Genomic DNA, 23,253 nt, shown 5'->3' with positions numbered 1-23,253 from the left:
CTTGAAGTAACTTTTGAGTAGAAATCACTTAAAACGGAGAGAGAGAAAACAATGAAACAGTGAGCCTTACCTTAAAAATGTTTGAAAAGGACTAAGAAACAATAATGTCGTCATAAACAAAAGATTAGGTGACACAGGAATGACACATTAACTAGAAAAGTATAACGTAAAAAGCTGTTTAAAGCTTGACAGTAAAGTTGTTTTAATGTATATATTTTGAGTTCCGTTGTCCTCCTCTGTAAAGCTGCAAAGCTTAACAGAGTCGCTCCTAAGGCAGGACAGCAGCCTGTCATCTGGAACCGATACTGTCATCTGCACTTGCAGACCAGCAGCTCCTGACCTCCGTCACAACCACCGTTCTCACCAACCCGTCAAGGTTTGACTCCATGTCCTCTTGCGGTTGCCCTGAGAGCAAATTAGCCAGTGACGCCATCATGACCACGCTGTTTGTCCTAGAAAAATCCTGACACTTCGGATTTGTGTCATGAGCCTGTATGACTGAAAACACAACTTCATCCACTTTTGAAAAGTGACATTTTCCCACAATTCTCTAATCGTCAACCAAAAGACCTGTCATCTGTTTCACTTTACAGAAATATATAGTTTTAGACAATTAATGAATAAAATCTACAAATAATAAAAAATGTAATTCAGACGTTTCTAGATATTTGCCAAATGGTATTCCATTGTGCAGTGGGGCAAATACGTCCACTCAGAAAGGGGATTTGAAATGATGCTTTATATACAACAGTGAGCAAAAAGATTCATTGATGGAATCACTCAGTCACAATGGAAACAAAAATAAGTAACCAAGGAGAAATGTAAACAAAACCATCTCACATGCTGGGCAGCAAACATGAAGTAAATAAAAAATAATAGAATAGCCTGTACTTATTTATCTATCAATTAACTATCAACTTTTCTCTTTTGAAAAAAAAACTTGCACTGTGAAAGATCCATTTTGATTGTACAGAGTTGATTTTCTTTTCTTTATTACTTTGTGCCTACTGGTTAGACGTTATTTAACCCCGGGGGTTCAGGAGGTAGCAGATAATTGGCACTTCCCCACCTGGAGACAGAGGTGTAACTGAGCGTTCATGGCTGCTGACGCAAAACGGTATCAAAATGTGACTGGCTTCCTATTAAACCGTCACCAGAGACCTGTAATGAATCGAGGCGTTGGTGTTTCGAGGATCCACCATCAACACCATTGTCAAAAGGAGACAAAAATATCTGTTCAATTAAGAAATCGCCTCAGAAGGTGTTTCGCATCGCCTTCTGGTCTTACTTTACCGGCCACAATAACAAAAGGCATCCTGACCACTTCCACCGCAATTTGGTTCTCGTCCACCTCCTTCTGCTTTCAGGGCAGCACAGCACGGGTGATTGGCAGGTTGCTGCCCGACACAAAGGAGCAGTGTGATGACAAGCTGGGAGGGAAAAGAGAGCGGGGAGATCGGCCTTCAATCCTAAACACCTTCGTACACATTTGACCTGAAAACGTACCACTGAGAGACAGTTCACACGCCACGAGGCCTGTAACTTATCTTTTTCATTTCATCCAGTTTGGGGAAACTCCCATCAAATTATAGTTCTGATTTAAGGGAACCTAGCTGCGGCGTGACAAAGACGAACAGATTGACCAGGCTAGAGATCAATGGAAGTCGTGAAATTGGCAATGTTTTGTCGTATTTGGGTGAAATTATGGATGTTCAGAACGTGCTGAGGATACAGATGGGCACCAGAGCAGTGGACCATGCTCTAGGAGTTGTTTGACAAGTTTTTAATACATCTTATTTGCCATGACCCTGGGTTGCCACTGCAATCCATTATAACTGCTGTGAATTTGAGATGACAACAGCTGCTGTCCGTTTGCAAACGAGCAAGCTAGAAACTTTTCAGGCTGTCAAAATTTGCCTCAAAATGCATCAAATTCTGTACAGTTTATGACGTCGTCTCTCCGTAGACCCACGATTCAGATAAGGACGACTCACAAAAAAGAAAAACCTTGTAACCAGGGGAAAAGAGAAACCTCAGGAGGAACAACAGAGGAGGGATCCCTCTTCCAGGATGGACAGACCTGCAACAGGTGTGCACAGAATAGACGGAAATAATAATAAAATAATAATATGGACAATCAAAATGATAATAATATATAATTATTCATATAAATATGTATCAAGAATATAGATCTGCCAGGAGTTCAGTATTTTATATTGAAAACACGGGTTACAGTATTCCTTTAAGTTGAACTGTATTTGTTATTTACGGTCATTTTCTTTGTCTTTCATGTATCACACTGTCCTCTCACACAGCATGTGGCAGTGTTAACAGCCACATGCATACTGTACAGACCCCACACACACACTTTTCCAAAGATAGTTCCAGGTGATGTGATAGGGAGGTGAGACATGTAACCGAAGCAGTTGGGGTTGTTTGCCAGCGTCATTGATTGGGTTATGGTTTTTGCAGTCTAGACGGCGTTCTGTAAGAAGTTAATCGACGGCGCGTTTATAAACTTTAATTTAAAATTATTTACGATTGATTTGTATCATTGTGTCATTCTTTTTATTGCATTTCGAGCCATCATTTCCCCATGGTGATATTTTCATTTTATCCTGAGTTGTGAAGCATTTTGTAAAGTCTGTTTCAGAGCTCCATAAATAATTCATTGACCTTCCTTCTGACGTTTAATAATGATGACTGAGATACCACTGCGATGATGGTTTACAGGTACATGTGATGAATTAGCGGCATGGGCACTATAAATATCCGCAGCCGTGATTAATGGTTGTGCGTAATGACGGCCGCTCTGGTGCTCCCGGACAACCTCGCCGATGACAAGCAGTCGGTGAAGCCGCACTTCTTCTGCTACTGCTCTTTTCACTGACAGGTCTAAAGAGTGGTGGGGCGGGCACAAGTATTGATATGCAAATGGGTTTTTAAGGGCATTTCTACATCCATTAATGGCAAACTGTGGGAATGGAAATGAGGCTCAAGTGCACCCATGAATGTATTGTATATTTCTGTCTTTGGCCATGAGTTTTAAGACTCCGGCCTCTTATATAATGATTCAAATAAATTCATCAGTATTGGTGCTACACAGCTTTTGGCCACTGGGGGCAGCAATAGGCACAACACTGCTGAGCAGGACTCCAGCCAGCAAATGAGGAAGAAATTATGGAATTAGGGATGCAACAAAAAATGAATTCCATTATTGATTAATTGGACTTTATTTTTGTTAATGAATTCATCTTTCACGCTAAGGAATGTTGAAGATGGTAGAAAAAAAATACCAATGACAAGTTCCCAGAGCCAAAGGCAACAAATTTACTTCAAATCAAAACAGAGAAAAAAGCAGGAAATTCTCAAGTTTGAAAAGCAGATTTTGGACCATTTTGAGCAATTATGAAAATCACTGGCCATTAATTTTCTGGGGACTAACTGACTAACTGACTAATTGTTTTAACACAAAGCAAGAAACTTAGTTGTCTAAACTAGACTACTGAGTTTCATTTTAGTGTGAACTGAGGTGAACTGAAGTTTCTCTTTCATCTCATGCAGAGCTTTGTGAACACTGCCAGAATCGAGTGGTTCCCTTGCACGGAGCTGTCATGTGTTGTCAGACAGCCCTCATCCAGGCTGATGTTTTGCTCCCCATCTCTTGTAAAATGTGTTTTCCTGTTTCTGTGTCCTCATTTTGTCCTTTCTGCCTGTTGTTTTTTGCTCCTGCACACGGGAATCATCGGGGGGGGGGGGGGTAAATAAATGTCAACGTTACAGCTCGGCAACTTTAATGTAGAATCAATAGTTCACAAAGAGGAGTGATCTCTGTCCATTACAAAGTCAGTGGAGCGTTGCTCTTAGAAGGCTACTGTCATTCTTTGTAATCATGTGAGGCGTTTTCAAAATGGAAAATCATTATTTTCTTGATTTGGGATCAAAGACAATTCGCAGATGCTTGATGCAGCAGTTTGGCACTGTAATATGGTACTTTAGTGAAATGACTGTGTCCATAGAAAAATCAGCAACAACCACTCTAATTTCTGATTTTGGGGAATCAGCAACTTCCCTACCAGACCTACCAATTTGCCACTTTGCAGAAGCCAGGAGTCTTACGCTGATTGGTTGTCTTCCAGTACAAAAACATGTTGCGATATATTATCGTTACTGTCTTCCTTTTCCGGTTCAAGATCAGTTTAAAAAGGTTTTTTTAAACATGTGAAAAATCTGATATATTTAAAAGGAAAACATTTCTACAAAATCTGTTCCTGCCAGTCAGACTGATTGACTATTCAAGTTGTGATCAGTTCTTACTGACCACTCAATTCGCACCTCTTTCAGAATCACAATCCTAAACAAGTAGTCAATTGTAAGATCAATAATCAAACCTGTTTTTCTTGCTGCATGGTGTAGAGGCAGATATTTACATTACTCTATTTGCAGTGTATTTCTCAAGAAAATACAAGTTTTCAATTTTTGGACTGATTAATTATATTTTTTAATAGAGATTCCCTCCTCAGAAACCATGTAAGAACTTATTAAAAGTTGAGCAGGTGGAGTTGGGAAACTCAGTGATAAAAAATAATCTGTATATTAAGTGAGAGCTGTTGTTGATTAGGGCAACCTCTGTGCTCCTGAAATTAAATAAATCATACATATGTGTTGATACTGTCATACTGTGTTGACTGTCGGGTCCGATAGCTGCCGTCCAATCCACTCTACTGTCTGCAGAGTATTGAGGTGACACTGAAAACCTATGAAGTCACCTCCTTAAATCCTAAATTTTGAATGAGACGCGAGAAAACTGGGTCTGGATCAACCAGTTGGCATGTAACAGATTGTAAAATGCTGTTGAAATTGTGGTGACACAGGTCTGACATTGGCCATCAGCTGCTACTATGACTCAGATGCATTATTTTCAAAGACAAGCTTTATATTGGAAGAGCTCCTCTGTTCTTACCTTGAGGATCATAACATGATTGTCTTCTCAGTAGGGGAGAAGGCTATAACTCATCGTGGTCAAGTGGTCATTACTTATCCCCAGCGGCAAGACACACACACACACACACACACAGAGAGACAGCGAGAGAGTGCACTAATAACAAACGCTGTGATCTCTCTTTGACAGTGGCTTATAGCTGACAGCAGATGTGGAGGTGAAGAGGTTACTCATTCCTCAAGGGAGATTGCATCTTGGCAACTAGATTGCATTTCAGCATTCTAGGCCTCATCTTATTCCCTTACCAATAAGAACAGACATATGAAAAAACCAAAGTAATCCCAGAAAGGTAACCACAGAGGCCAGCATCCCTTCAAAACTCCGTGATACGTTGCAACGGATTGCACAAAGGGTATCTGTGGCACAAGATCGAGATCTTTAATGCGGATCGCTGCCGGGGAACATGACAGGCTTCACACTGCAAATGAAAGTGATCTGTTGTGGGGCTATCGGAGCGGGACTGACAGAGGGAGACAGACACCAAAGCTCAAACATCCCCCCGGCAAACAGATACGATCAGCCAGATAGAGCAGATTGACAGCAGATGCCTTGATGGGCTGCGAAGCCCTGTGGTGTGGGGAGCAGAGTCAGAGGTAGGTGAAGAATTACAACACACACTGCGATTAACTAGTTTACAAAATAATGCAAGCTCTAAATATGTGAAAGCTAAACACAGCAAACAATGCAGTGTACACCCACACCTCGAGTACTGTATAGGGAACAGAGAAAGCTCAACTCACCCACACAGTGGGCTTTGTACACATGATCTAAATGCATGATCTGTCTCTTTCTCACACTCCCCACTCCTCACTCCTCTCACATCACTCTGGTTGCACATAACAGAGCTCCCTCCAAAGAGGGTGAGAAAACTATACATAACAGAGGAACAAAAATGTAAAAGTCCAGCGAGCAAAACACCACATTCCGCAAAACAAACTTCCCCCGAAACTCACACACACTCGGAGATGGAAAAATGTATGATAAAAGACTCACCCAGAATAGAAGGTTGAAGAAGACCATTCCATATCGCAGGGCCATCATGCAACCCTCGGCCATCCTGCAGCGCCGCAGTTCTAGGAGGAATATGAAGGAGAGGTCCAGGTAAAACACCACATACTTCTTCCCCTGGGCGTAGCGCCCCTTGGATGTTTGCGGCCCCTTTGTCGTGTGGAAGCCAAACGCAAAGGGTGGCCGCTTATACTCAAACTCTCCACTGAAACGGTGAAAGCCAGAAGTGAACGGTGGAGTGTCGGGTTTACTGTCCAAAGACGGACTACGTCGGTACGGAGTCTCATCTGTGCTTGAGCGTCTCATTATGGAAGCCGAATGAGCTTTAGGAGTCCTCAATAGTCACTCTGTGTACTTCAGGTCTGAACAAAGTCCACAGTGAGAGACAAAAGTAATTCCACTGAGGGCTGAGAGATGGTTTCAGTGATGTTTCTACCTATCCTCAGTTTAGCTCAAAAATAATTATGACCCCTTTCAAACCCTGGAACTGCTGATTTAATTATAACCCAAGTGTGATCGCACTTGATCTGAGTTAATCTGTGGAAGATGATGTGCTGCCATTCACTTGACTTGAGTTCCTCTCTTTAATCCTTTAGTGCCACTATATTCAGCAGGATACTTTGCATAATCCTGCCGCAACACCCGTGTAATTCGGTGTATTTAGGACATAATCCCAACACACACATACACATCTGCACATCCCTGTTTCCCTCTCTGTAATCCCTCAAACACAGGTGTCATGCTCTCTGGAGATAAGCCGGTTTGCAGTTTCATCTCATAACAGTTCAATCAGGTAAACGACTGGAGGGCTTCGACTCGACCTCCCCAGCTGCTTTGGTTCGGCAAAATGATCCAGAAACGTCCTACCTGGTCTCATGAGAAATTCCTGAGCAGGTGCTCTCCGCCGGGAGGTAATAGCACCCCCTGCTTCGGCCAATCAACTTCTTCTACTCAGTAACAGATCACACATCCACTGAGAATTAAATGCTATGCTCAAGTCGTGTCTGAGTGTTTAGCATGTGGTTGTGGCTGTCGATGTGCTTTTGCTGACATGCAAAAAAAAAAAAAAAAAAAGAGAGAAAGAGCTAAACAAGAGAAGGAGATGGGAGGGAGGGATGGTCTTATGAGCGTGAGAGGAAGATTGAAAAGAAGCACAAATGGATGAACAACGTGTGTAAGCGGACCATTCTTTGGCTTCTTGAATTAGTATCCCTGTTGAATTGCTGCCCTGCACAATTTCCTCTTTGCTTATTTTGCATCTGCCCTAACTTGTCCTATTCGTTTCTGAAAAGTGTCCAGGGGCTACTCTGCCTCTCTCTACAGCCTATTCTTCACACATCTAGCAATTCACCCTCTTCAACCCCCTCTTATTCTCCTCCTGCACCTCACTCTGAGCCCCTCTCTGCGCTCCCCCCTCTGTGCTGACGGCGGTTAATTAATTTCCAGACTCTCATCAGTGAGGCAAAGTGTGCGGTGTCCCCTCTTCTCGTCTCTCCCTCCTCCGCTACAACGTTATTCTCCTCTTCTCTAGGTGGGCAAGGAGATCAAGGTGTCCACCAGGGTCATGGCCAAGCAGCAAGAGAAGAAGGAGCAAGAAGGAGAGACAGGCAGGGAGAAGAGAAAGACAGTTTCCTCAGAAAAGCAAAAGAAAGACTGCAGTGTTTGAGCGGTAGTCCAGCCTTGCTGCCTGAAGCTCCCTCCCTCTTTCTCTTCACATGCTCCTGTTCTCTTTCTCTCTCTGTGTCCCCCTCCCCTTTTCTTTCCTCCCTTCTCTCACAGGCTCCGACGCTCTCCCCTCCACATACACAATCTCAAACACCCCATCCCTCCTCGGCAACTGTCCCCAAAACCTGGCAGTGCGAAGGCTGGAGTAGTCAATCATATTCTGGCTCCACCCTATGAGGGAGCACAACCAATCAGTGTCTCGCAGCCCCATCCTCCACCGTGCACACGCCAATCATGCCCTACCATCTACCAGATAACCAGCTAACACTCGCAAATACACACACACACAAACACACAATGTACTGTTGAAGCACAGAGAGGCTGGTGTGTTGGTGACATACCAGTGCTGAGGAGCCTGCTGTACTTGCGCTAGTGCTTTCTCCTACTCTCCTCTCTGCCTCCTGCCTGGAACTCATTCCACATGCAGAGCTTGTTCTTGCGCACAACCCAGGCTGCTCTCTGCACGCTTGGCTTCAGTCATGTTCCTCGCTCTCCCTCTCTCTCCCTCTGGACCTGGGCTTGGGTCACACAGTGTCCGTGTACCTGCGCTCGGCACGGATTTCCACACTACAAACAAATCGCCTAAACCGTGCCTCCGTACAAACGTACTGGGAAAGCGTGCACTGCTGCTGATATTCACACAAAACAACTGCATGCTGTCCACAACCAGGTTGCCATCTGGGTCAGCGGCTTTATGGGTCCACAGGGATGCTTCAGAGCTGCAAAGGTGCTGACTTTATTAATGGCTGCATCAAGTATTTAATGGGTTTCTGTTTTGTCTCCTGCGTGCATTTTTGTCAGACCACAGAGGTGGCGGCCTAGGAGAGTGAATGTGACTTACTGCACGACTGACATTGTTGAAAAGAGCATGCACGACTGTGATTTCTCCCAAAACATTACTTGACATGAGGCAACAACAAAATGATAAGAAAGATTTTGGACTCTGTCTGTCCTCATCCGAAGATTTTAACACTGGCAAGTAATGAACAGTGGATGATAGCGGCACGGACGCAGCATACAGTCTTTCGAAAATACAGAGCCAGTGTCCCAGCATCACTCCGGGGCTAGCTACTGATCAGCTAGATTAGTATCTTAAGCACTTGCTGTTTGAATTTGAACCCTTTGTGATGTTAAGTGTTAATCAACAATAATTACTGGCAATGCAGGACTGCAAAAAAATGACTTGGAGGTTCTATAGTTCCATAATGGTTGGTCCAAATAAAAAAAAAGGTTTGTGGCAAAAAAAAAAAAAAAAAGATGCAGTGCCAGAGATGCAGTGCCAGATAGTTAAGTCTTTGCCGGCTGTGGATAAGTGTCAGTGGTGTTTGGGATTATTTCTTTTCCATGTCCCTTGCCTCAAAGATTACACATACCAACAAAACCAAAGTCTGTGAAGCAAAAAGTCATGTAAATTGTTGGTGAAAGGAGGCGGTTTCGGATTTACGCAGTGTTTGCTAACGAACATGCCCGCATTTAACAAGCGAGAAGCGGCAGAGGAAGTGTCACTACATTTCTATGCTCGGGTCGTCACCTTCGTTCACAAAATCTACCCATGCACTTTGCAGCCTTTTAGCTGTAACCCCTCTGTCCTGTCTCCCTTAGCATCGTGGTGCAGTTCCCTGCCAGTTGTCAAGCTGGTGATTTTAAACCCGCAACGTTCCTGGGCTTGTGGGAAAAGGTGTTTATTAAGGCACTATTAACTCAAACAGTTTGAGTTTATTTCATTTAAATAATTAGTTAATACTTCGGTGGTGTTTGGAAAGTCACTAAAATTGTTATTTTTACACTGAACAAATGGATGACTTTGCCAAACTAGCTAGCGATAGCACTGCTGACGGTGCAACAGATCTGTTCACTGTTTCATGTTCTATAAATTCCCTGACTGTGAAGTATCTACAGCATCTATTAAAACAACATGACTTGCTTTTAATTATCAACAAATAACGATGACTGTAAACAAAGATACCTTTCCATGCCTATTCATACATGTTTCTTACTGATGAATCACAATCCGCAGGGAATATATGCGTATATGTCCTATTTATACAACATGTGGTTCATCCTACTTATATGTCAATTATGCCAGTAATTGGCACAATCTGCTGTCACCTCCATGAATTATGCAGACCGGGATTAATTATGCAGCAGAAGACTCATTATGGGAGTAAGAAGATTGTCAGTAATATACTGTGACGCCACGACGCAAAACACCTCACTCCTAGTCATTCATATCATCCCCTAACCTAACACATCCACCACACAAACACAACTTTATCCCAGATTCAAACATATATTCTTACACATACACACACACACACACACACACACACACACACACACACACACACACACACACACACACACACACACACACATAAACCAGCACACAAACACAGTAAGTTTGCAGTGGCACCCCGGGGGGTGGCGGTGGCTTTGATGTCCTCAGCATGTTACAAATGCACAGATGGGAAAAATTAAAGTTTTGGCTGCTGCATGGAAACATGATACACAAAATTATGAAATTAATCTCTGTTACGGCTGACGGTTTATAGGTAGGGGCACATATGAAAGGACTTTATGAATCGCCGTGATGTAAATGGACTGATGTGCTCAGTCAGCTACATAAAGCGCGCTGTGTGCTGCACGCGGGTCTCCCTGCAGTCATAAAGGGGTAGGAGGCTGGCTTGGTTTCCCTTGTTTAAAGCTGGAATATGAGTCTCCTATGAATATCTCTACTAAATGACAAAACAGCCTACAAGGATAACTGCAGCGTGCACAGAGCAGCAGTATAAGCGCATGAGATGAGAATGGCTTTCCACAAGTCTGGCAAATTATTTAGAGCTGTTCGTCTGGTTGAAGTTGAGCTTATGCAACGTCAAAAAAAATCATTGCGGTTCTTGCTCTTAACTTGATGCTACTGTAGTAAAGCGAAAGACTTTGTATGCCTCTTTTAAGGCAACCTTTTTTTCTCCTTGGATACTATGAGGAGGTGATAAATCAAGGTTACAGTGGCACGATTCAACGAAGCGCCCATTATGCGAGTTCATATAGGCAACATTTACAGTGATACAGAGGCAAGAGCCGCTGCAGATGCTAATAAGTATTTTAGACTTGTTATCGCCACATCTTAATTAATTATCGTGTTATCTTGAGATAAACAGTTTTCTTTTCATCATGACTCAGTGATTAGTCATCTTAATGCAGATATTTTTTTAGAATTTTAAAAGTGCTGTAGCCCGAATCTTTCCTTGAAAACACGCGTTCTCCAGGCATTAAACAGCTTCATCCAAGGAGATGTTAAAGCTTTATCATTTATAAAATCACATGTAGAATAAATGCCCTTGAGGCACATTAAAACTGTTTACAAAAAAGCGGTTGCTTTACTGTAAGTCTGCACCAACATTCCTGCCATTTTCTGGCCATGAATAATGTGCAGACCAGAACATCAGACTGTGACAAGGATTTGCCAGGCTCAGGTGCTCTCAGGACATCACTTTCCAAAACCAGAGCTGCGTGTGAGGCAGATGAGTTGACTGAAAGTACATTTTCACAACAGCACGACACCAAAGATCACTGAGGAATCCGAGCCACGAAGATTAACACCAACGGCTCTGGTAGGAAATAAACATGTTTTACCAAACCGAGCCGACTCATGAGGGAATTGCTGACAAAATACAGATTTATGGACAATAAAACTAAAGTAGATGCCTCAAGATACTGACAGTGTTTGGTAAAAACTGAAACCAGTATTGTAGAATGACAAATACAAGATGAAATAAGAAATGAACTATGTAAAAGCCTTGTAGTGGAAACGGCAATACAGAATAAGAAAAGATATTGTTAGTCAGCATTTTATATATTGATCGTTAGTCCTGATACCTTCAAAACACAATGGGATGATATAACAATCTTTTTGAATATCATTCACATGTTAATGCATCAAAATCAATGATCCTGTCTAATAAGAGTAAAACACTAACGAGAACCATTCAGCTTTTACTTTTGATAGTTTAAATACATTTTGTTGCTATAACTTATGCACTTTTACATAAGTACAATTTAAATGCGTAACTTTTACTTGTGGAGGAGAATGGAGTACTGTTGTATTTGTTTTAATACTGCCACTTTTACTCAAGCCCTTTATGCAGTAGCTGTTTTGGGCCCATTTCCACCAGATTTTGCATACTGCTCTTTAATGCTTAGTAACTTGTCATGTAAACATCACAGAAGCATGGTGAATGGCTTAAACTGACGAAGGCACTTGTACTACTAAATGTATCAGCATAAATTACCTAATTTATTTTTCTCCATGAAAGTAGGGGACATTGAATACACATTTTTCAAATGAAAAAAATAAAATTGCACTTTTTTGTTGTACAATGAACCTACTAAAATATACACTATAAAACACTTTACATTTTACATTTAGTTGTTCCCACACTTCTTGTCGATAAGTATCCCAAATTTCAGTTTAATATGTAAAAGTACAAAGGTTTTGGCATCATTTTGTGTGCTAAACTTATCCAAAATGATGTGAACACTTCTTCCACCACTGAGAACCATAAACGTCATGACGGTTCATCCAGTATTTGTCAAGTTATTTCATTTTGGACCAATTACCTGACAGACTGACACTTCTCTCCCAAGAGTCACAACACTGTTTATAACAGATTTCACTTATATACACTGAGACGAGAGCTGTGACGCTACAAAAACATCCTGACATTGTTCCCAAAACATTGTAAATTAATGAATAAAAAACTTAACAGATACATTACCCATCATGAACGATTGATATGAATCCATATATCCAGGACCCAAGAGTGAAAAATGAATGACTCACACCTTGGTCACTGTTAGTTGAATACGATGACTTAATACCTTTGCACATTATGATTCAACATTAATTACTGCTGTTAACTAAAATATTTAATTAATATATTAATTCAACGAAAGGATTTTACATGAGGGAGACACAAAACAATTAAGTAGCCATGAAAAGCTTGTGAGCCACCTATTGTTCGTAGGCATGTGTTTAAAATGTAATTATGCAGTAAGCCACGCTTAGAGCCAAACAGAAATGTTGTACAAGCAACGAGTGTGGACGTGGGTAGCAAAAAAGAATGGCCCTACGCCTACCCGCATTCATTTTGAAAAGAAGAATGGAGATACATTTTTGGTATTCTGTGGATCAAGGCAAATAAATATCAAGCCACTGTTGGATGTTCGCTGTCTTGAAGCTGGTTAGTTTCAGCCCCTAAAATAGAAATTACTCTCTGTGGATCTGCCCAACCACAGACCTAACATTCAACACAGCCTGTTAGGGCAGCAAAGGTCATGCAGTTTTTAAAGGATGAGGCTGGTGTAGTCTATTTTCTTCTAGAGAAAAAACGCATTTATTTTTGACCTATGAAATAATAGTTTGAAAAAACAATCCATATTTAAGGTCCGCTCACTAGCTTCTTATAAAGCTTTCAACCAAAACGTCTTTAAAGCTGCTCATATCAAAATGTTTATTTTGACAACTGATCAAATGACTGCAATGTGTAATGTGAAAGGAGCCGTTCGCACTGACATGGAATTATCAACTGAATCTGCAGTTTCCCTCCAGCTCTATGGAGCCTTTTAGCATCTTTCAGCTCATTGTTTTGGTTTTCCAGCCAAAACAATGAGCTATGCGCCACCCGCTGGCAGCAGAAAAAAGTGTGGCTTTAGTGGTACTGAGTAACTTAAAAATCAATATCATTCAGGATTAATTCCTGACATAAAAAAAAATCCTTACTTATCATTATTCTACAATTTTTATCTACAATGACCAATTTCTGACCACATGGGGACAGCGTAAATAAGCTGTGAGCATGGCATTGACATACAGTTGTTTATTTACACATCAAGCAGTTACAGGGCAACATTATCTTTCATTTGGAAGATTATTGATCTTTTTTCTGGCCAACTGGTGGATATAAGTCCAATATTCAATCTCCTTTTGCTCTGTTTTTGTCTCTAGAAACTCCTAAGGTAGATATCTCCCTCTTTACTTGCCAAATTGTCTGTCTGCTGATTGGTGCTGAGTGTGTTTTCCACTGAAAACAGCTGCCTGCTGTGGCCGTATATGACGTTATAAGAACTGTGAGACTGAACCAAAACAGTGAATTTACGGACTGGTCAGCTAAACAAGTACCCAGAACTCGGTATAAAGCTCTGTAAAGCCAAGGGGGGGGGGCTGCAGATTCAGCTGACAATTCGCCGCAGGCTCATCACTACAAGCAACCCTTTTAATGACGTCACATTGTTTTCACATTGTCATTTGATACACTGGCATTGTAAAATGGCGGTTATAGTCGCTTTAAGGTCAGTGGCTGCATTGAACAATTTTAAAATTGTGTTCAAATTGTGCCTGGCTTGAGAGGCCACTATGTGAGGACAGCAGCACGCTCGCAATGTCAAGCGCTTTGAGCGTGGTAATACAACGATACACATGCCCAAAGCCTCTGTCACTGAAAGTAGATGGCACAAATCTAATGCCGAGTGGTGCTGATTCCCCTTTGCTCCACTGCAATGTGACTGGCTATTGGCCGAGCACTGCTGTCGTTATTTGCAAAAACAGCCGCCCAAACTGAGAGCACAAACAAACGGGAAATTAAGCAGCATAACAGCAAGTTAATGGAGAACAGGTATGTGCTCAGTTGGATTATCACCTGAATTTAACTGTGTGGAAGACGAGAAATATAGCGCAATATGTCAATTGTAAAATTGTTTAATTTTCTGATTTTGCATCTGTCTGGAGTAGTAGCTGGTGCCCCACCATTCTCTCCACCTAAAAATGTTACAGATAAGGTGATGTGTCAATGTTGTGGCCACAGCTGGTTTCCACTGCCTTCAAGTGGCCAAAAAAATCAGTTAATGCCGGTTTAAAGTGTTACGGATAAAATCACAACATCTACTGAGCTCCCATGACAGCAGAGCCACAACTGACAACTGAACAAGCTCCATCCTCTCAGGAAACTCACTTGATATAGTTGGAATCTCCAGAAAAAAGCTAGTGGGTCGACCTTGGGATTGTTTTGATCCATTGCCTCCTTAGCCAAAGCCTGACACATTTTATTCCTCTATACCTTAGAGCTTGTTGTTTAAAAATATGGATGACTTGTCCTTTCTTACAATGAACATGGCCACTGTGGTTCATTGATTTCTTCATAATTTTTAAAGCCCCTGCACACTCACTATATACCCAAACATTTTTCATCACTTATTTAGGCTGATTCTCAAGTCTTTGTAATTGTGTAAAGACTGAGGTTGACAGACATTTCCTTTACTATACAGTCGCAAGTTTTAAGGTGGGAGAGCTTATACCTTTGTCATTCCTACTGGTTTGCAAGTTTCCGGACCTCATGTAATTCCCATCAAACCTCGAACCAGGGTTAATCTGAACAGATCTAATCATCAATAAATGGAAAAAAATATATTTGTCAGCGTTTGCAAGACATTTAAAAGTAAATTTATATAATTGTGGTCTGTTTTTAAAGATTTATGTCTTCAGTAGGAACAAATTTGCTTTGGGGGTTGGGGGGGTGGTCATAGATAAAATGGGGATGACATAAGGTCTTGACGAATAGACTAACGCATCATTGCTTTTGGTCTTTTCATGGGATTTGTTGACAATGAATAAATACATACTGGCAGCGAGTGGTGGGATCCAAACACCCACCATGGGTAAGAAAGGATGAACTTGCAACTTTTTCCATTTGTTCAGGTGCTGGTTCAGACAGCCTTGAGGTAAATTACCTACCATCGCAGAAAGAGAACTGAGGAAATTGAACGTTAATTATTTATACAAGTTTTATAGCACAGGCTTCCTCCACAGAAAAAAAGACTAATTAGGTTTAATGTTGTCATCAGCAAGTATGTGTCTTGTCATGTCCTCAAATGAGACAACACGAGAAACAACGCATAGATCTAGCTTTGATAAAGTATCTGATATTATGCATGAGCATAATTCTCATGTATATTTTAAGGCCTGTCAACTTGTGATTACTCTACAAACACAAACTCAAACACAGTTTGTGGTGAAATATTAAGAACAAAGAGTCTTGAAATATTCATACATTTTCGTTGCTGCATGCAGAGCTGTCCCTTGCTTTTCAGGGGCAACGCATCATTTTGCATTATTTGTGACAGTCGTACAACACCAGGAGGCAGACAAATAATGTAAACAGGGCTTTGACTTTACTTTCAAAATACTCTAATCACTATTAGAAATTTAGCTAAATAGGTAAGTCAAGAGTAGCGCTAATTAGCAGCATTGATGAGCTTTAAAAGAAGTTTGGTAACCAGCACGTTGATTTACAAATGAGCTCCAAAGAGGCCAAATCGTCTAGGACGAAACTGCAGTTGCATGAGTCAAAATAAACTGCAAGATTATTATATATCAAGAGGACTGGTTTGGAAAGTAATGGCAAAATGGTGTGAAACACAAACTGCAAACAGAGCTAGTATAACGCGCCTTTGTAGCCCTGTGTGCTCCAGTGTTTGGTGAAAGGGTAATAATATGACAACTTTTTGTCTGCCTCTTTATACTGTTCATCATGTTCACCCCGAGTAGAAAAACATATCTTGAATTTGTGCTTACACATGTTTGAATGTCATGAGTTAGTTTTAAAGCCAGTAGTTTGATATTAAGCGAAATGCACCTTTTTGCCAAGAATTATATGAGAGTGTCAATACCACTGTCATATCTGTCTATTTAATATAAGGAGGGCTTCAGCCAGCAACAAGGTAGCTTAGCTTAGCACAACGACTGGAAATAGGGGAAAACAGCTAGCGTACCAAAAAAATCCACCGAAAATCTAACTACTCTTGTTTATTTAATCATCACAAAAAACAAAATGAAAAAAAAAATACAAATCGAAGTTTCTGTTTCTGACTTCAGGAGGTCACTGGTCCCTGCCAAGAAAAAGTCTGGCACATAACCCCCCAAAAACCACAATTTCTATACAGATTTTTTTAAAATGAGACACTGTGTTTAAAATTGTGAGCTTTAGAGGTGCTAGTAGGTGAGTTTTGTTTCCTTTGGACAGAGCCAGGCTAACTGTTTCCGCCTGCTTCCAGTCCTTATGCTTAGCTAAGCTAAGCTAACTGGTTGCTGGCTGTAGCTTTATAGTCACCATACAGCCAGGAGAGGGGTATCAATCTTCTCATTTACCAAAAAAGTAAAGAAGTGATTTGGTTTCTGGCAAACAAACTACCGGGTTAATGAGTAATAAATCCACATGTCACTGTGTGTAAATAATGGTAGCAGGGTAGTGATTGATATACCCAAGCTGTTAACAAGCTAAAACTGTGGATGACTGGCATCCATTATTTATACCTTGTGCCTTTCTCATTAGTCCAGTTCATGTGTTATAATTACCCATGGCCAATGATGAAACAAAAGCAAACAACCAGTATCTCTGACTTAATCGTGATAAAATCCTTTCCACTTTACAAACTGACAAGGAAATTATATCCAGATGCAGCATTAGTCAGCCAGTGAAAAAACACTGCCTAAGTGTCCTGGCACACAACGGTAATTTACAGCTATAAATACCTCCATCTTTTCATCTCCATCAATATCTCCATCAATTCATCAAACATTTCTGCCATATGGGGTGTCAGCAGCTTCATGACTGATTCTAATCTCTGCCCCACTCCTCTGCCCCCGTGAAATCCTCCTTACCTGCAAACATGATGTATGCATAAGTGTCACATCTGCGATTTGAATTCTGCTGCTAATTCGTCCTAGCTGGAAGGTTATTACCCTGCTTGCCAGTCAAACTCTGCCCAATAACAGACAAATATGCTGTCTTTGTGAGACATGTATTTATGGACATGAAGGGAAGAAAAATCCCCCCGGGAGGAAAGAAGCAGCGGGGGGTTGCTGTGAATTTCCATCCATCCATTTCACAGACAGCACACATCTCACATATGTGCAAGCTCACTATTGCACATGTGCAAGCCACCCTCAATGTGTTAACATCAAGACAGGTCGTTGACAGGCTCATACATACAGTACATGAATCCCACTCACAGATTATATACCTCAAACAAAAAAATCTGTTCACATCATTCTGGTGTTATCAAAATCCTCTTTTAACGAAATGATCCATGCTATACTTATTCAAAGGTAGTGTTGTTTTAAAGGTTTACTTCACAAGTCTTTGCTTAGACAGTCCAATGGTGTGAAAAGCAAATTGGATTCTCTTATTTCAAAGCTGTACATGCACACACAAACAGGTAAGGCTGAAATCTGAGTTACGTGGCCAGAGTGAGAAACATTTCTTTTTTAAATCTGAGTCAAATATCAGATTAGTGGTTTAAATCTGATTTGTGAAAATAATTTTCCTTGTCTTGTCTCGCTTTTCAGACTGAAAAGCATAAAATGTTCGAAATGTAACTTGGGCTCCCAAATTGAGTCTTTGATTGTCCCATTGGCATTGCTCATTATATAGAATGTATTCACTACAAGTGAATTCAGTCTCGCTGTCATCACAATGAGTACATAATGGATTCTTGAGTGCTTCAATTCACACTGCATGTGGGTGAATGTCCATACACAGGGTATTCAGAAAGTATTTTACTTCAGTATCTTTGAAATTGAAATATAAGTATAAAGATTAATAGACATAATCATCTTTTTCTGTCCAAGGATGTCTGGACTGTTAAACAAATGGTTCTGAAACGTAATGAAATGCAGTGACTTTAAAACGACCAGAAAGTGTCTCATTAAGGTGTTGGGCCTCCACATGCCACCAGAAAAGCCTCAATGCTCCTTGGCATTGATTATACAAGTCTCTGGAACTCTACTGGAGGGATGGACCACCATTCTTCCAAAAGATATTCTCTCGTTTGGTGTTTTGATGATGGTGGTGGAGAGCGGTGTCTAGCACATCAGCGCAAAATCTCCCATAGGTGTTCAACTGGGTTGAAATCTGGTGACTGCAAAGATCCACATCATTTTCATACTCATCAAACCTTTCCGTGACCCCATGTGCCCAATGGATAGGGGCATTGTCATCCTGGAAGAGACCACTCCCATGAGGGTATAAAATGCTTCATCATAGGATAAAGATGATCACTCGGAACAACTTTGTATTGACCAGTGGACCCCATCCATGCCAGCCAAATGCCATCCGCTGCATAACAGAGCCGCCGGATCACCTCACTGTAGGGCTCAGGCATTCTGGCCTGTACCGTTCTCTCGTACGCCACACATGCACCCGCCCACTTGTCGAGAATAAGGATGACTCCTCTGACCATATTACTTTTTCAACATCTCTGTAGACCAGTGCCCATGGATTTTTGCACCACTGAATTCTCAAATGTGCATTTATCTTTGTGATGAGGGGTTTGTGCACTGCAACCCTACAATAATATCCCTCTCTGTGTAACTGTAGACGGACTGTTACTGCTGACACAGTCTGATCACGTCCTGCATTGACATTCTCAGTCACCTGAGGAAGAGTTGCTCTTCTGTTTTTCCCTACAATTTCCGACCCTATTTACTGATGTCTTCCCGGAGATCTAAATGCAGATGTCACCTCAGTCACTGTTCCTATTGAAACACTAGCCAGTTGAGCAGTCTCTGAGACGGAAGCTCCTGCCAACCGTGCCCCAACAATAAACCCTCTTTCAAAGTCACTTAGCTCTTTTCCTCTTGCCATCTTGATACAAAATCAAAATCAGCTTGGCCTGCTCAGCATTTTTTACATGCAACAGAGCATGATTGGATGTTAACTGCTTAATTGTGCCAGGCAGTGGACCTGTGTGGAGGCATCTGCACTCATAATGTTTCTCCACTCATTTATTCAGGTTTTCCCTTTAATTTGCCACCTGTCAGTATTTTTAGCTGACTGTGTGCATAATGCCCCGAATCTAATAATTTGCATTTACTCCAGTCACTGTTATATAATTTGCTTTAAGTCACTGAACAACAACAGGCATAACATTTCACATGAATCCACTGTTCAAATTTTTCTTCCCAGACCCACACAGAGACATCTGTCCTCCCTCATTCGCTGCTTTAAGAGAGTATCACATCAAAACACATGCACCAAAAACACAGGTGAAATCCCAGTGTGAGTAATCTCATCAGAGGAGTTTTCAGCCAGGTGGCTATGTGTAGGCAGACCTCCTTGATCCAGAAGACAAAGAGCAACAGAGAGATAAACAGATAAAATCCCTGGAGCAGACATGAAATAACTTGGATCAAGCCACATCAATACATGCACAAGTGTGTCTTTGTGTAAGTGGGTATTTTTGTTGACATGTGTCTGTGCGCTCCATCTTTCCTCAAGGACCTAGGTCCATCGTGTTTTCCTGAGGCTGCCAATTGTATTTAAACACTGTACAATACAACTTGCCGCAGTCTAAGTCCCAAGGGCAGCCAGACGCGGCCTTATTTAACCTGACAGGGTGCAAAGAGCAGAGCTGCTAATGTCTATTAATGTTAAAATTATATCATGTATCATGCATGCATGTTTGGTTGGAAGTATTAAAATAACTTGCAGAGGGACATTCAAGCAACCAAGTCACTCTGGTTTGTGCTGCAGGATACAGTTAGCTTGTACAACTTCTGTTATTAAACTGACAAGGCTGAAGTGTATTTAGTACTGCCGGGAGAGCTGCAATTCAGTGGCTGCAAAATTATGACACAAAGCATTTTTTAATCATTCCTTTCTCTGGTGATGTCTTGTAGGGGTGCTGAAACAAAGCTCCAAAACTGCCAAGCTTAAAACCTGTTCAGATAAACAGTGCCCATGCTCACAATAACTGTACATTTTTTAGGGCTCTCCATAATTTGGTAATCCTCGGGTAAATATTTCATTGTGTTTCTATGGTGACATTACACAACCGGCCGAATGATGACGTCAAATCCTCATAGATGAGAGAAGAGAACAAGAAAAAACAGCAGTTTGGAAAAATCTTGCTGTTGGTAGTCAGCTTACTATTCACACAGGATCCAAACCTGAGTGAAGTGGGCCATTGAAAATCATGTCACAGATATTTAAGATGCATGATCATGTTCTCTAAAATAAAAAAAAGCTCCACCATGTCGATCTGGCTTTTTAGGGACGCAGTCATGGTTGTTGACAGTCATGATATAAGAAAAAAAGATTTTAGGCTATTGGGCATCCCTTTGCCAAGTGGTTGAAACGCATACTATAAAATTGCAATGTCACAAGTTTGACTGGCTGGGGACCTTTGATGCATATCATACCCCGCTCTCTCTCCACGTTTGTAGTCTGTATCTACGCTGATCAAATAAAGGGGAAAAAAATGCCTCTCTGGGGAATCTTTAAAAAAGAAAATGACATGGAGAACCTTTGTCCTTGGCACAATAACAAACAGTTTTTTTGTATTTTGTACTTTCTGAGTGGATGTTATCATTTTATGGGTCTGAGATTATAACCGACAGTTTGATGAGCCCTGTTTTTGGCTAACTGGTGTAATACATCAGCAATATTGTCAGCCTTGACTAACAAGGATATTTCTGCTGGAGGAAGGACTGCACAAGACAAAGAATATAATCTTTCTCTCCTTCTACTACCGGGAATGCAGGAGATTTACAGGAAACTTTTACAGCTTTGAAATGCTTTTTCTCCAGATTGGGTGCACCAGGTGTTCTTAAATTTAAACTTAGCCTAGTTGTAATGTGTGTTTACTCGGTTTATATGTGAATATGTTTATGTATCACAAAATTAAAATGGGTGGCACCACACAAACTAGTTCTTGTAGTTAATTAGTTGTTATTAAATATTTACAACCAGTAACTGCCAGGTGTAACTGTTTGGTAGCTAACTGACAAAAAAAATGATAGTATGCGTATATAAAAGCTGTTTTGACTGAAAATTAAATATGGTAATGGTAAAGTGATATGGAGTATTGTCGACATAGACTCACCGAGCACTTTATTAGGAACACCATACTAATACTGGGCAGGGCCTCCCTTTGCTCTAAAAGAGCCTTAATTTTTTGCGACATGGATTCCACAAGATGTTGGAAACATTCCTGTGAGATATTGGTCCATGTTGATGTGATTGCGTCATTGCATCATTTCTGCAGATTTTTCAGCTGCTCATTCATGCTGTCAATCTGCAGTTCTACCGCATCCCAAAGGTGTCTTTTGGATTCAGATCCGGTGACTGGGGAGGCCACTTAAGTACACTGAACTCATTGTCATGTTCAGGAAACCGGGTTGAGACAACTTTTGCTTTGGGACATGGTGCATTATCCTGCTTGAAGTAGCCATTAGAGCATTGGAAACTGTGGCGATAAAGGGACTCACATGGTCAGCAACAATGCTCAGGCTTTGCCATTCAAACCATGATTGACTGGTATTAAGGGCCCCGGAATGTGCCAAGAAAACATCAACCCCCTCCAACCAGTCTGACCATTCTCCTCTGACCTCTCTCATCAACGGGGTGTTTCTGTCCTCAGAATCTGCTGCTCACTGGATGTTTTTTTGTTTTTTGTTTTTCGCACCATCGTGAGACTGTTGTGCATGAAAGTTCCAGGAGATCAGCAGCAGTTTCAGAAATACTCGTCTGGCACCGACAATCACGCCACGGTCAAAGTCACTGAGATCACATTTTTTCCCCACTCTGATGTTTGATGTGAACATAATTGACATCACTGCTGCCACATGATTGGCCGATTGGATAACTGCATGAATAAGCAGGTGTGCATGTGTTCCTAATAAAGTGCTCGGTGAGTGTATTGGCCTGACGCTTGATAAAATGCCGTGTAATAATGATCTAATCTGTAAAATTTTCAAATACAGTTCACAAAAATAGCACAATGTTCCTCACATTACAAAATGTTATAGCTAGTATCAGTTAGGTTAGCATAATCAAATATTTCCCACTCATTCTAAACTGCACGAATACTACTAACTCTGAAAAACCAATGTGTTTCCATTGGAGTTTCCATTGTTTCCATTCCATAAGATTTAAGTTTAATAGATTGTTTGGCCCTATAAAACTGTTATTTTTTTAGTAGCTATTTTTACAACTCATCCTGTGACAGTGACTTACTGTGACTAAGATTATTAATGAGTCAGTGTCAGTAGGTTTATTGCCTGCTTGCATTGCAATATATAATATAGTATCTATAATAGGGATAATAATTGCGTATGCTGTATAAATACACCATTCAGCCACAACGTTAAAACCGGTAACTGGTTTGTTTCCACCTACCAAGCAGTTGGTTGATTGTTGTGCTTTCCTGTGTGGATGTTCTTTCAAGTACAAAAACATGATTATGAAAAAAAAAAAAAAAAAACCCGTCAAACTTGGTTTCATATCTACCTCCTATTGTTAAACATTCACACACCCTGTTTTGCCTCGATAACTAGTAATCAGAAGCTTTTGTAGTAGCTGTTGCTACGTGGCACGCCTTGAAAAGCTCGACACAGTAGGCTTTCTTTCAAGAAGCACGGGACGCCTCTGTAGACTATTGTGATCACCGCTGTTCGTTGAGCA

General features: G+C 41.1%; 1 protein-coding gene across 2 annotated transcripts in view; it reads right to left on the bottom strand.

The window, feature by feature from the left end:
- The window catches only part of tspan4a (tetraspanin 4a), a 117,890-nt gene that overhangs the window by 82,367 nt on the left and 12,270 nt on the right, over positions 1-23,253 (bottom strand). The window contains exon 2 of one of the 2 annotated variants that reach the window (XM_040124434.1): positions 5,996-6,075. In XM_040124434.1, coding sequence (XP_039980368.1) covers positions 5,996-6,058 — 63 coding nt within the window. In that variant the 5' untranslated portion in view covers positions 6,059-6,075. Of the gene's footprint in view, positions 1-5,995; positions 6,317-23,253 lie in introns of those variants that run through there. The other variant, XM_040124385.1, reaches the window with a different exon arrangement.

The sequence above is a fragment of the Xiphias gladius genome, chromosome 1, assembly GCF_016859285.1.
Source record: "Xiphias gladius isolate SHS-SW01 ecotype Sanya breed wild chromosome 1, ASM1685928v1, whole genome shotgun sequence".
In the NCBI taxonomy this organism is placed as follows: domain Eukaryota; kingdom Metazoa; phylum Chordata; class Actinopteri; order Istiophoriformes; family Xiphiidae; genus Xiphias; species Xiphias gladius.
The sequence above is the reverse complement of the archived record's forward strand: the minus strand, read 5'-3'. Positions and strand labels throughout refer to the sequence as shown.